Here is a 15,255-nt window from a genome sequence, read left to right as displayed (position 1 = left end):
CCATAATATGCTCAGATTCCACTGCTCCACTATATATTCACTTTCAATTCTTAGAATAGAACCACTCAAATATATACATCTAGTTTCTGTCCATCTCTCCCAAAGCAAAACCTTAACACTGACCTTTGCAAGGTGAAGGTATCTTACCTATAGATGTATAGTATTAGCGTAAGTCATGAGAAAGTCTAAGAATGGACCCTGTGATTGGGTCTGAGCTTTGTTCAGTGTGCATATTAAAGTAGTCCTCACAAAGCTGGTGAAAGCACCTTTCCAACCACTCTTTCTGAATAACATGAGGGAAAGAATTGAGTCTTGTCGGGCTCCACAGATGCTGCCTTTCCTAGTGGAAGCACTGTTGTCCATAATGACCCTGTAATAGTCCGGTACGGGGGCCGTGCCCTCTCAGGGGCCGCCAGGAGCCAGGCCGCCTCACTACACGGCCCCAAATCAGTCCTCGGGTTCTGAAGGTCTCGGGTTCTGCCCCTCAGGCAGGGGCTAAACAAAAGGCACACGGTCACTGCAATGCCCCAGCCCTCGGTCAGGGCTGGGCAGCAAACCAGTTCTAAGCTCTGGTTCTTGCAGCCGGAGCTGAGCAAACACCAAGTCAATAAGCCCTAACCCTAGCTCCGGGCGGGGCAGCACACAAGAGTCCAGGGGCTCAGATCCTGTCTGCAGGCTGAGCACCCATACAGTCAATACGCTAAGCCCCGGCCCTCAATCAGGGCGGGGCACCAAACACTTAGTGCTAGGTTTAGGGCTCCGGTCCTTGCCCCAGGGGCGGGGCAGTAGCACTAGTCTCAGAGCTCAGGTCCTTACTTTAGGAGCTGAGCAGTAATAACCAAGTCAGGAAGCCCAGGCCCTTAGTCAGGGCGGGGCAACACACAAGAGTCCAGGCTCAGGTCCGTGCAGCAGGAGCTGAGCCCTAACAAAGTTCAGGAGCTCAGGTCCTTAGTCAGGGCGGGGCAGCAACACACAGCAGTTCTAGGCTCAGGTCCTTACAGCAGGGGCTGAGCAGCAATGATAGTTCAGGGCTCAGGTCCTTACAGCAGGGGCTGAGCAGCAATGATAGTTCAGGGCTCAGGTCCTTACAGCAGGGACTGAGCAGCAATGATAGTCTGTAAGCCCAAGCCCTAGGTCAGGGCGGGGCAGCAACCAATAGTTCAAGGGGCTCAGGTCCTCGGGCAGGAGCTGAGCAACAGCAGGTGCGTGCAGGCTTCTATGCCTGAACGCTGGTGTGAAGGGGAGACTGCCACCCGTAAGTGGGGTGGCAGGGGGGACACAGGCCCACCCACTCGACTGTGTCCCAGCCCGGGGCCCTACCAGCGGCAGTCAGTCTGCTGCTGTGTCGGTGGGGTCCTGACCGAAACACACCGACATCGGCTCTTCCTCTGTCATAGCCAGACTGGGGTCAGCTACCCCCGGGCTACTTCCCGTCTCCCCCTCCATGGGTACCTGCTCATCGCGGGGCTCGGCAGCGGGGTCCCACACCATGGGCTCCTCGGCGTGCTGAGGGCTGTCTAGGTCGGGCCGCTCCTCCAGACTCGGGTCAAGGGTCCGCTCGGGCCGCTCCTCGGGGTACCGGGCTCGGGGCAGGCTCGGCCAGTCCACCTCGGGGTACCTGGCTCGAGGGAGGCTCGGGCGGTCCACGTCCGGATACCTGGTTCGAGGGAGGCTCGGTCCGTCTGTGTCCGGGTACCTGGCTTGAGGGAGGCTCGGTCCGGCAGGAGCCCGAGTAGGAGCGTCTGTCCTCTCCGGCTGCTGGGCTCTAACTGAGCGCTGGGGCCGGGCTTTTATACTTCCTGTCCCGCCCCTTGACTTCCGGGGGGCGGGAACAGGTGGCGGCAGCTCCGCCCACTGGGGTGGCTGCTCTGGTTCCTCTCTCTCAGGGGCCGCCGGGAGCCAGGCCGCCTCACTACAGACCCTTATGTTGCTGTTAAGTCTGCCACATTGCCCGTGTGACCTATTTCAGATTCTCATTTGTGCCATTAATGTGAATGCCCTTTTAGAGTACATTGGGGCCCATTAATATTACTTTTGGTTTTTAGCTTTTGATTTTCATGGCTTTTGTGCTTTTACATCTTCAATGTTAATGCTGTGTGAGGTTTTTATATTGAGTTTTGCCCACACAAAGGAGAAGGAAGGGACAAACTTGCTGGTGATTTTATATAAAAATAAATACAACTCTACCCCGATATAATGCGACCCGATATAACACGAATTGGTTTGGTCAGTCTTTTCATTGACTTCGGTGGGCTTTGGATCAGAGCCTAAAGTAGGTACGTGTACTTGGTGAAGTATTGTGATACATATTCTATTAAACCCAATTGTACCTGAGACTAGTTTAGAGTTTGAAGGGGGTTTAAATTATGTAATTCAGCATTGCTCCCAAAAGTTCCTTTTTTTTGACACGTTAAAAACCAAACTAACAAAACGACAACACAGCAACAACAACAAAACAGCTTTGGGTGTTTGTTTGCTTTCTAGTTTTTGAATGTTTTGGGTGTGTTTGGGTTACATTTTCAAGGTATTATTTGCAACTTTGAAATCTTGAAACTTACTGGAGTTGTTGTGTTAATTGAAAACAATTCTCAGGAGCTGAAGTTTTAAATAAAACCCCAAATATCATGAGACTCGAGATAAAATGACAAGCTGATAACACTGAGACAGCCATGATTCTTACTCTAAGGACAGGGAAAATAGATACTTTTGTTCTTTCTTTTGATGACATAACTTTAATTAGCTCTGCTGATAATGAACACAAATTATTGCTAAAATTGACTTAGTATGCATCATATATTTTTATTTCTTAGGTATACCAATAACTGTGCCACCACCAGGTAATTTATTTACATATTTTCTAAAGCATTGTTAAGAAATGTGAAACTTTAATTTGAATGTGCAACAAGGAGTTGCCTACATCTGCTTGTTCATATCAAGATAAAAGTTCATAAACATAAAACTATATGTGTAGACATAGGCCTGGTTGATTTTATGCAAGGTAGAGATGGAACAGTTTTAATGTTCCTGATTATGGGACCAGCGTGCCACTTCCCTGAGGACTACACTCCCCATTAATTCCCCCCCGCCCCGAGAAGAGGCTCATTAAAATTATTCAGAGACTTGTTTCTGGAGCAAAGCATTCTTGATAACCTCTCAAGAGTTACAGCACAATAGAAAATACTTAAAGTAAATGTTTTAATACTGATGGCAGATGAAATTAAGACACTGAAAATATGTACATCTTTAGGACTGACGCTGCTTTTCGTTAAGTAGTTATGTATTGTGTAGACGGTAATTCTTTGCTTCAGCTCTGCTTCTCTGAAATTAGTATGCCATTGTATACCTAACCCAATTTTTTGTTTTCCAATTAAATATTTCAGGTTTTCCTCCCCCACCTGGAGGTCCGCCACCTTCTCTTATACCAACAATAGAAAGGTAAATTTTGTTTGAAATCATTTATGAATTTTCATCCCTTTCAACATGGGGCTTTTTAAAAAAAAAAATAATAATTCTTATAGTAAGTATAATAACTTATATGTTCCTTATATAGAAAAAAATTCTGCTTTTGTCATCATTTTCTATCTTGGTTTTTCCCTGGAGTTCTTGTCGTCTAAAATTTCAGAAGGCTTTAATCCAGCTAACATTGTTTGTGCATGAAGTATTTTGCTATCTGTCATCCTGTAGATCTATCCCATTATATTGATGCAAGATTTAAGAGCAGCTCTCCCATTAGCTCTCCCATTAGTTAGGGTGCTGATTATTCAGAGAGTCTCAGATTATTCAATGGATTACCTAATTTAATCTTCCCGTGTTTCTCTTGAACAGCATATATATTACACACACAAAAAGTTAAGGTTGCAAAGTCAAGCATGCAAAGTCTAGAAAATGTTGGAAATCAGGTTGTCTTTGCAACTGTTGACACTGATCGCCATAGTATCAGAATGCTTCTCAACATCCCCATAAGGTAAAATATAAAATTATTCCCATGTTGTAGATGAGGATCTGAGAGAGATATTAAGGCCAAATTGTCATGTTCACAAATACTGGAAATCTAACTTGAGATGTCTAGGGCCTGATTTTTTTTAAACACTTAACATTTTTTAGCGCTTGTTATTCAAAGCTCAGGCCCCATCGACTCCAGTTGCAGTTGTGAGTATTTATCACTTCTGCAAATCAGGCCCAAAATGTCTCAAGCTGGGTCCCAAGATAATGAAATGTATACAGTGGCCACTTGTGAAAAGTTGGTTTAAATTACTTTCCCAGCATCACATCAGAATTTTCTGGGAGAGGAAGGGATAGAATCCATTTCTCCAGGGAGGCATTTCAAATATCTAAACCACAAGACCATCCTTTCTCTTCCTGTAGTCCCCAACCTTATTTACTACATACCTTCCTGCTTTGCAACAAATCAGGTCCTGCCTGCAATATCCTAAATCAAAACACACTAATTCAGACGTGGTCTACACTTAAAAGATAGGTCAACATAGCCAGGTGCACAGGGGTATGAAAAATTCAACCCACCCTGTACTGTATAGTGAAGCCTACCTAACGCCCAGTGTAGATGCAGCTAGGTTATTGGAAGAATTCTTCTGTTGACCTAACTACTACCACTCGGGGAGTTGGATTACCTATACTGATGTAAAAACCCCTTCCATTGCTGTAGGAAGTATCTTCACTATGGTGCTACAGTCACCTAGCTGCAGCTTTGCAGCTGAAGTGCTTGTAGTGTTAAGATGGTCCTGAACATCTTGTATGCTGAATAAGTAAGGGTCCTGTGGAAAAAATAATATTCAATCATGTGATTAAAAACTATGGGCCAGATTTTTAAATCTATCTAGGCAAGATGCAGGAATGAACCTAGTTGGATTCTCAAAAGTGCATAGGCACCTAACTCCTATTGATTTCATAATGCATATGCTCAACAGAGCCAAATTAAAGTGCACAGACAACCTCAACTCTGGCATTTCCTACCTTTTGAGTGCTTGCCTTTCCAACCTTAACATTCTTGTAATATAGTTGTTTTTGTATGTAGTATCCTAAATTATTTTTTTTTTAATTAAAAAAAACCTGCAGAAATTCTATCATATAGAACCATATTAATCTTCATATAGGTCAGCAGCACTATCAGAACCTTTAGATTCATAGGACAGACCTCTGCCATTTGAATTTGTGGGGTAACTGGTAATATCAGTAGGCTATTATCCACTGTCAGCCTCTAAGAAACTTCTAGTGAGCATGTGAAAAATGAGATTTTCAGTGGCTTATAATTTGGCCAAATTTGGATGGAATTTCACAGAGACAGTAAAAGGCCCATTTTTGACATCAGAGCAGCCCCTTTGCCAGATTTTAAGTCCCTGCTCCACAGTATGGAGCTTCTCAGTGAAACAGCTGAAAGAATTATTTTTAACATAGGTCATGCACAACCCAAAGATTTACATTCCCACCAACCGGGATGTTAAAATTTGCTGAAGGAAATAAAATATATATGAAGTACTTTTCTTAAGATTTTGCAAGTAAAGAAGACATAGCAATACAGAGAACTGCTGAAAAGGTCTGAAGTATATGCTAGCTTGACTTTGTTTCTTTGGGTCATTGTATTTTTATGCCTATTTTTATTTATTATGAGAATAAATTATATAGGTTCCTCAGTATAGTACATCTTTGTAAAATTCTTTATCTAGTTTATATTAAAACCTTGCATTTCCAGCTCTGACTAATACCCTAAAATGTTGAGACATTGCATAAGGCTTTCATTACTCTATTTTTAAAACCATACTGATCTAAAAGCTTTTTTATACTGTGAGGCTGTCTTCAAGAACAAAAGTAGCACTTAAGTAAATGTGTTAAATAAGGTATAGTTGATTAATTCAAGCTATCTAGGAAGCGATAAAACTTATCAAAGGTTATAGAAAATTGAATTTAAGCCCTATGTGCACATCATCCTTTTCAACCTCTATATTTTACCTATTTAAGTTGGCTACCATTGAAAGAAGTAGTTCTAGAAAATATGAAGTTGATTTAGAAGAATATTTATAGAACAATCCATTTGAAGCCCACCTGTTTTTATATGCGTATGTGTTTGAAAAAATTGGATTCACTTCCATACCTACTTATTTAACAGGAAGGATATCAGGAAGCTTTCATTCACAAATTTGCTTGTTGCCAAGCAATTGGGCATGGAGTATGATTTCTCTGCCAATATTTGTAACTGTTTTTTGGAATATAAGCAACATACTGAAATAGAAAATCCAGTGAGGACAAGACAGAATAGTTTATATATAATATAAAACATATTCAGACCTTTTTGGGAACAAATGTTTAAAAAAATTAGGAATGTTAAGGGAGAATATGAATCCTTGCTACATCAGTATTAAAATATTTATATATTAGACATCTGTGTTTGTTCAGTGCAGTTGATAATTAAATTGTTTTTTATAGTACGAAGCTTATGATGGAGGGCATATTATTTAAATATAATCCCCTTTAAAATATACCTCTACCTCAATATAACGCTGTCCTCGGGAGCCAAAAAATCGTACCGTGTTATAGGTGAAACCGCATTATAGCGAACTTGATTTGATCCGCCGGAACGCACAGTCCCCCCCGCCCCCCGAGCACTGCTTTACCGCGTTATATCCGAATTCGTGTTATATTGGATGGCGTTATAACTGGGTAGAGGTGTATACTCTTTTAGTTACATACTTCTAAGAATTGTGAATAATAAAATCAGGTACTATAATATATGGATCCATGCAGGTGTGGGCAGGAACCTGACTTGTATATTTACCTTTCAACAGTGGACATTCCTCTGGCTATGACAGCCGCTCTGCTCGTGCATTTCCGTGTGAGTATGGTTATCAGTTTTGAGGATTTTACTTAAGCTTTGTTAAAAATTGTTTTAAAATAGCTATAGCTATGTTGTTTCAGTTTAAATGTAAACAAGAATCTATCCACTAGCCAAAATAAGATGGTGCAAAAGATCAAAATGAGTATTATCATGACTGAATACCTAGCACCTCATATTAGCAGCTACTGGTAAATACCTGCTTACCTATTCATTTATTTTTCTGTCCTCTAAATTGAAATTTCTATGATGGGGGCATTCTTCCATTCTGCTTCAATGCGAATATGTTTGTTTTTTGTTTTTTAAAAACCATGCAAACACCAATAGAATTCAGTGTGTATCACTAGCAGATGGACAGACATCATTTTCTCTTCATGTACCTTCAAAACTGTACCCAACAAAATCTGTAACAGTGGTTGGAAAGATGCAAACTTGTTTTGTTAAGGTATTTTTCCTGCACGTGCTGTAAACTTGTTGCAGATGGCAATGGAAGGCAAGTAGTTGAGTAGTAGTGTTTTAATTGTGTTTTGCATTTGTACTTACGTTCTTTTCCTAAAGAAAGATTGATTCTCATTTGTTGGTACTCATTAAAACATGTTGACTTAAAAACTCAGTACAGTCTTTATGCCAAGTTTGAGACTCTTTTTTTGCTAACCAGGAGGATACACTATACCTCTACATGTTTACTTAAGCAGTTTATATAACTTAATTTACATTTATTCAGATTCTTGATTTTTACATGTTAGAAAATTGTGAATAATGCATTTCTTATTTACTAGATAAGGATTAATTTTTTACTTGTGATTTGTGTCAAGTTCTGTTTGGATGGTAATTCAAATTCAATTAAAAATGCACAACAGCACCTTCTTTTTTATTAAATGAAACTACTGTAAGTGCTGGAAACATAAGAAAAAATGATTAAATATATCAAAACACATTTTGCTTTTAAAGCTAACTGATTTATTAAAGAAAGGAAGTATTGTCTGTAGTTAGTTAATTAAGCTGATTGTTTCTGCATCACCATGTCCATCAAGGCTTTAGAACTAGTAGATCTCAACCTCTCACACTTAGTTTTTATTCATAGATTGGAAGAGGAAAACAAGCTCTCCTTTTTAAACTCCCAATTAGTTTAATAACTTTGAAGAGTAATTTAACTGTGTTAGTTGAGTAAACTGAAATGACAGGTTTTTTTCCTGCACCTGCAAAAGGGAGGCAACTGTTGTCAAAAGCTTGTCTAGTACTTCGGCAGACTCTGGTTCTAGGTGCTTAGCAGTGACGTCCACCAGTTAGTGGTTTGCCTTTCTTTAAAACTTGGCAACAAACATGTACAGCTTAATATTATTTTTTTGTATTTAATGTAAATCATTTAATAGCTTATTGAAGTTGTTATTATAAGGTTAGGCCTCCTCAACATAGGTTGTCAATTTGAAATGTAAATTTAAGTAGGTTTATTTAAAAAACAAAACTAAATGTCTTTTAAATTTAAATTAAATACAATGTAATTAATTTTATGATTAATGTAAATCTTGGGGATAGCTCAGTGGTTTGCGCATTGGCCTGCTAAACCCAGGGTTGTGAGTTCAAACCTTGAGGGGGCCATTTACGGAACTGGGGTAAAAATCTGTCTGGGGATTGGTCCTGCTTTGAGCAGGGGGTTGGACTTGATGATCTCCTGAGGTCCCTTCCAACCCTGATATTCTATGACTGCAAATTCTTCAGGGCAGGGCTCAATCCTTTGGGAGGGCTAGCTCAGTGGTTTGAGCATTGGTCTGCTAAACCCAGCATTGTGAGTTCAATCCTTGAGGGGGCCACTTAGGGATCTGGGGCAAAATCAGTACTTGATGAAGGCAGGGGGCTGGACTTGATGACCTTTCAGGGTCCCTTCCAGTTCTATGAGATAGGTATAGCTCCATATATTATTAATGTTACATGAATGACCTTAACTCTGTCATTCCTAACTTCTAAGTGCTTGAGTTTGCAAACATTTTTCAATGTATTTTTGTAGTTTTTTTAAATTTCCTAGCTTTTTTAAAAAGCAGACTGAAAAACCAACAGTTCCATCCTGTGTAATCATATTAATATCCAAATAATTTATCTTCAGGATTAGAAACTTGAGATGCACAGCATCTGCCACTTGAGCTAAGAGTAAATGATAGCTGTAGTAGGTTGTCGTGCTCTGTGGGCCAGCCACTAGAGTGAGATAAGGTGCACATTTTGCTGGTCACCATCTCTGTTCTCTACTTCTCATTCCAGTCCCCACATTCCCATTCTGTCTTTTCCATGACTGTCTCTTCTTTTTCTCCCCCATTCTCCCTGCTCTCAATTGCTGTGCCGCAGGGCCCCCTGGGTGCTGGAAGCAGCAATTTCAGAGAAAGTGCTGCTCAGACCCTGCAGCCCTGGGACAGAGTGTGCTTAGTACAGACAGCGTCTTCAAAAAATTTACCTGCCAAACTCCTAACAAATCTCTACTGACCATTTTTAAAGGCTCATAACTAGGTCAAATTAGGGTGGATTTTCATAGGAATGGCAAAAGATATATCCCTGACCTCAGGGCAATCTCCCTAACTTAACTTTAAGTCCTTTCTCCAAAGCATCTTCTTAATGCTTCCTAGAGCCTGGAATGTCTTAGTGAAACAGTAGGAGGAATTTTTGAATATGGGCAAAACAACCTATTTGTCTTTAACTTTGTTCTCAGAAATAGATGAACCATGCTTCTGGAAATTTACCCCAAAAAATTCAGACTAAGGCAGACACCCAGCCTGGAAAATTTGCACCCAAATATTAAAGTTTTGCAAAGTTATAAGCAAATGGAAAAGGGTCTTACCATGGAAAGTGCTGAAAATTAATTATAGATGTTACTAACTACACTGCTTATAAAGAAAAAAAACCCATCCACCCACTATAGTTTGCTCTTTTGCTCTTAGCTGGAGGTGTACTCTCAGTTGAAGTCTTTATTTCACATTGGGGAATGTTTTGGTTACAAGGGCTAAACTATTTCCAGCCACCTTTATTGCTGCTAGATAGTGGCAGAACCAGCTCAGCATTTTCTACTTTAGAAGGCTGTGATTGGCCTTTAGGGTTGATATTAATGTCATCCTTGCAATGAATATTTTCCTGTCTCCTGGGCAAAGTAAAATCAGCAGCAGTGCATATATGTGGATGTGAGGGCCAAGCAGCAAGTGAGGAAAAAAAAATGGAAAATTGAAGGGACATTTAGTTGTGAATGGGCATACCAGAATTTTATTTTTCAGGTAACTGATCACAGATGTTGGTCAAATTGACTCCTGTAGTAGAAGACAGATGCGATCTGATTAATGCATGTATGCAAGTATTTATTTTTTTTAACTGTCTTTTCTACATTAAATAACATAGTACAGTAACTCCTCACTTAGTCGTCCTGGTTAACTTGTTACGTTGCTGATCAATTAGGGAACATGCTCATTTAAAGTTGTGTAATGTGCCCTTCTAACATCGTTTGGCAGCTGCCTGTTTTGTCTACTGTTTGCAGGAAGAGAGCCCCTTGCAGCTAGCTGGTGCAGGCTTGGAACCAAGGTGGACCGGCAGCCCCCCTATCAGCTCGCCACTCCCCTAAGTTCCCTGTGCAGCAGCTGCCTGCAATTCAGCTGTGTCCCTCCCCCCACTGCCATGTGCTGCTCCTGCCCTCTGCCTTGGAGCTGCTCCCTGAGACTCCTGCTTGCTGTGCCGGGGGTGGGGAGGAGAGAAGGAAGAGGGGGGCTAATGTCAGGGTGTCCACCTTCCTCCTGCTCCTGCACCCCACTTACCCCATCTTCCATAGAGCAGGGTTCAGGAGGGAGGGAGCTTGCAGCAGCTGCCCTCTGAGCAAGCTGATCTAATTAACAAGGCAGTGTACTTAAGGGAAATGCGCATATCTCCCTCCATTCCTGCTGCCTTGCAGAGTGAGAGAGTTAACCCTTGAGGGCTCAGCCAATTGCTAGTTCATCATTTAGCAGTAAGGGAAATATCCCACCCTCTAACTCTTCTACCTCAATCAAGCTTCACAATCATCATCACTGTGTACCAGTTTTAAATTGTTTCAAATTTATAGTGTGTGTGTGTGTGTATAGTCTTTTGTCTGGTGAAAAAAATTTCCCCGGGAACCTAACCCCCTCATTTACATTAATTCTTATGGGGAAATTGGATTCGCTTAACATCATTTCGCTTAAAGTCCCATTTTTTCAGGAACATAACTACGTTAAGTGAGGAGTTACTGTATCTGGATTTTTTTCCCATTCTCTTCTCTTATTCTCTCTAACATGATCCGTTGTGGTGAATCTCTCTCCAGCGAAAACAAGCTGGAAATGGCTCCCTCCTGAAACCTATGGCTGTTGCTCATTAAGTCAGTTGGAAAAGTTAATTAGAAAGGAACATGTGGTGCTTTCTCTCCTCTTCCCCCGCCCCCCCCAACACATAGCTGGCTCAGATGCCAGTAGCAAGTTTGAAACCCTAACTTTTGAGCATCACTTTTTATTTCAGAGAGTAGGAATGTATTGTCTCCTTAAAACATGCAAATCCAGTACATGGTTTTTCCAGCCTCACAACTTCATTCCTAAAAAGCAAAATATTTTACCATTATCAAAATACAATACAAGTTTTGATTGGATGGCTTCTCTGTATTTCTGTCTGTCAGAATTGCTGTAACTTGAGAGAAAATGAGGGGCTTAGTTCTTGATCCCATTTACTAAAGGCACTCAAGTTTAAGAATTCATTTATAATTTATTAAGTCAGTTTCCTCATGTACATTTTAATTCTTCTAGGTTTAGTTCCTGGTTTTTAGTGTACATAAAATTTTTATTTACTAAATGTATAAAATGTGCCATGAATTTTCATGGGGGATATCTACAGTATTGAAAAAATAAGCTGCTTTTTTAGTGAATAGATTTGTCTTGGATACAGTACATATTTCATAACAAACTTCCTTGGTAATAGATGTCTTTCAGTCATTCTTTGAAGGTCAGTAGATTTGGACTTTGTCAGGCAAATGTGGAGAGTGAGTTTCTGCCACATAGACCTCCTGTTACCTACCTGCAGCTGTTCATGTGTAGGGACTGTTAGCAAGAGGTTCCCACCTTATCTCAATTGTTGCAGCAGTGTATAAGGAGCGATTAATGTGGACCAAAACCATGCGGCGCTTTATAGACTATATCTTGCATTTGTACTCAGATGCAATTTGGAAGTTTACAATTTTTAGAGAACAAAATGTTCCCTGTGGGTGACATAAAGTAGGATGCTGTTATATTCTGCGTTGGCCCTAGCTTCCCAAAAGGGTATTGAAATAATCTGATATGTGGATCACAACTCAGAATTGACTGCCACAGTACACAGCTGTGGAGAAGTGGTTGTAAACATCTTAGCAGACTCAGATGGGAGAAATATCACTTTTGTCTACAGATGCTGCCTCAGAAAACAAGAGTAATAGGAGTATTTTTGGATTCCCAAAATTGTGGGCCTGCTTTGAAACAGGTGGTTGAGCCCCTTTAATAACAGGAGCCAAGTGCCAGCTTTGCCAAACCCATCAGTTCCTTAGCCTGCTAGGACTAAGTATCTTCTCAGTTTTGTCTGGATTGAGCCTCAGACTGCTCATTTCTATTCATATTCTAATTTCTGGAAAAGTAGACACTGGACCATCTGTTTTTTGAAAAAAAGCATCCGGCTGTGTTACCTGCATACTGATGATTTCAGCCCAAATGTCTTGCTATTTTCTGTTCAACTGTCTATGAGCCCACTAGAGAAGGGATAACAAATTTTGTGGAACCCTACACAAAAGAGCTCTCAGAAGAGTGATTGCTCAACATCACTCTTTGAAATCTGATTGAAAGGCAGGTTGGCTACTCATACTAGCCTGTCTCTGCAATCAGTAGCAAGACCAAAACCAAACAAAAAACCCACCTATAATTAGTGATATCAGAGTCTAACAGATATAAAAGAATCGCTTTAGTAGTTCAAAGTGGCATCTGTGCATTCCCAATATTGGTAAAAGGCACCCTAATACCTCAGGACCAATAGAGGATCTCAGAAAGAGTCTAGAACTAAAACACTGATTCAGTAAGCTTGTGTAAGAAGCTCTGTCATCATGACTCTGGGCGACTTTCTCCTAAAAAGGTCTCCAAAGGCACGAGTAGTGAGTTGCTAATCCTCATTTGGTGCTGTAATCTGATACAAAACAACCCCTTTCTAATCAAGACTTTGCAAGTGGGCCTTGTCAAAATAATTTCCAAAGGCTCAGGTTAAAAGTTCTTTGGATAGAGCCAAGGAAGGACTGGTGATCTTGAGAGGCTGCACAATGCAGAAAAGATTTCCAATAAAGATTCTACCATCAGATCCAGCCAGAGTTTGGTGTGGTATGCATCACTCAATCTTAGGGCGAAGGTCTGGACTAGTTGTCTCATTCATCTGAGTAAGGGTGCTCATCTGGTATCATCCGGCAGAAGAAAAAATCCCAAGAGACAATCTTTGAGGATGCTGTTGGAGGAACATTGGATGACTGGAACGGTCAGTAATGCTGAACTCTAGTTACTTTCCCAAAGGGCAGAGGGACAGAATTGAAGGAAACCAGACAGAACCATCTGTTGAGGAAAGAGAAAGAAAGAAAGGAAGAAAAAGAAAAGCCTAGAGAAAACAAAAAACTCATCTGAATACAGATGCCTTCAGCATTAATTTAGGCAAAAATATTAATGCACTCAGTTACTCACGATAGAGAAAAGGTCTTAATGTTGCCAGGCATGTACAGTGACCCACAAGGAGAGAAACATATTGTAAAGATACTTTTGAAAATATGACATTTTTTAACATGAGCGGTATGTTAAATATAAAAATATCACCCGTTTGAGAAAAATAATATATTTTCAGTATATCCCTACATATTTTCAATCATTTATAAACATATAGTTTGTAAAATGTTTTATGGAACATAAATATGATATTGATTATATCAATTAACTACTTATTTTCTTTTTGATTACATAGTAGTTTAAACCAATTAAGCATATATTAGGGCTATATAAATGCTATTATTTTATATGGTATACATTTGACAAAATAGGAGCCTTGCTGTTTTCTACGCTCAAATAAGCACTTTTTTCATACTCTGCAAATCAACAGACTTCTCTTGCCATGATTCCTGCTGCTTTGACTTTTCTGATTTGAAGGGTGATTCTGTCTTAAATTATCAACTAAATATCTATTTTTACTCCTTAAGACTGTTTTTGAATGCATGGCAGAAGTTGGCCTACTATAATCAACTTCATTAATGTTGCTTGAACATACTAGATTTTTTAGACTGAATTTTATGAAGTAGATTATAAAGGAAGATGTTTAAAGGTGACCTTCAAAGAGCAAAAAATTGACTTGTCTGGGGTTTTTTTTGCTTCATAAGGTTTAAAAAATGCTTGCTAGTTCTCTTTTATAAATGAATGCTATAAAGGGCTTTTTATTTTTTATTTTGTTTTCCTGCTGGTGTTTTATCTTAGAATGTCAGGAATGTTGTCTAGCCTTCTTAGGCTTTGCTAGAAGTCTGAGATGTGGATTGTGAGCTCTCTTAGTTCTTAATTGAAAGGACCAGAGTTGCTTGAATCCTTAAGAAATACATCTTTTTCTCTTGAAAGTTGCAGTAGTATTAGTATTAACAAAAAACAAAATTTTCAACAGTTTAAAATCACTTAATTTCTCTGTCATAAAGCTATCAGTTCTCCAGTTGTCCATAGGGTCTTCTAGGAAAAATGAGGTAGACGTGATCAGAATTTCTAATCTGGTGCCCCGGTCTTCCCTCTAACTGTGGGTTTTGAGGTGATGTTTACTCATAGGTCTGTGAGTGCTGATACTCTTCCCAGTCTAATGTTCTCTATCCATTTAAAATGGAATTACAAATTTAGTGTAAGTATTGCAAAAAAGTTCTAAAAACAGTTTTTTCTACAACACAAATAAGATCAGCTAATGTTTTGTTATTGTACATTGTACATTGACACAGTATAGTCTTATTTGTATGAAACTGTTCTCAAAGCAGAGTTAGTCTCCAGCTGTATTGAATAAATCAAAGTTTCCCATATCTGAAATAACAATCACCAACCTTATTTGCTACTCCTCTCTCCCAATCTAGAAATAGACTCATAGACTTTAAGGTCAGAAGGGACCATTATGATCATCTAGTCTGACCTCCTGCACAAAGCAGGCCACAGAATCTTACCCATCCACTTCTATAACAAACCCCTAACCTATGTCTGAGTTATTGAAGTCTTCAAATTGTGGTTTGAAGACCTCAAGCTGCAGAGAATCCTCCAGCAAGTGACCCATGTCCCATGCTGCAGAGGAAGGCGAAAAACCTCCAGGGCCTCTGCCAATCTGCCCAGAGGAAAATTCCTTCCCGACCCCAAATATGGCGATCAGTTAAACCCTGA

At 40.0% G+C, this 15,255-nt stretch overlaps 1 protein-coding gene across 9 annotated transcripts in view; it reads left to right on the top strand.

Moving 5' to 3' along the window:
- The window catches only part of FIP1L1 (factor interacting with PAPOLA and CPSF1), an 81,275-nt gene that overhangs the window by 47,330 nt on the left and 18,690 nt on the right, over nucleotides 1–15,255 (top strand). For all 9 annotated transcript variants that reach the window (XM_045018152.1, XM_045018151.1, XM_045018150.1 and 6 more), the window contains 3 exons: nucleotides 2,811–2,837; nucleotides 3,381–3,435; nucleotides 6,798–6,844. In XM_045018152.1, the coding sequence (XP_044874087.1) occupies nucleotides 2,811–2,837; nucleotides 3,381–3,435; nucleotides 6,798–6,844 (129 nt within the window). The remainder of the gene's footprint in view (nucleotides 1–2,810; nucleotides 2,838–3,380; nucleotides 3,436–6,797; nucleotides 6,845–15,255) is intronic.

This window comes from Mauremys mutica, chromosome 5, assembly GCF_020497125.1.
Source record: "Mauremys mutica isolate MM-2020 ecotype Southern chromosome 5, ASM2049712v1, whole genome shotgun sequence".
NCBI lineage: Eukaryota > Metazoa > Chordata > Testudines > Geoemydidae > Mauremys > Mauremys mutica.
Note: the sequence above shows the minus strand (reverse complement) of the source record. Positions and strands in the feature narration are given on the sequence as shown.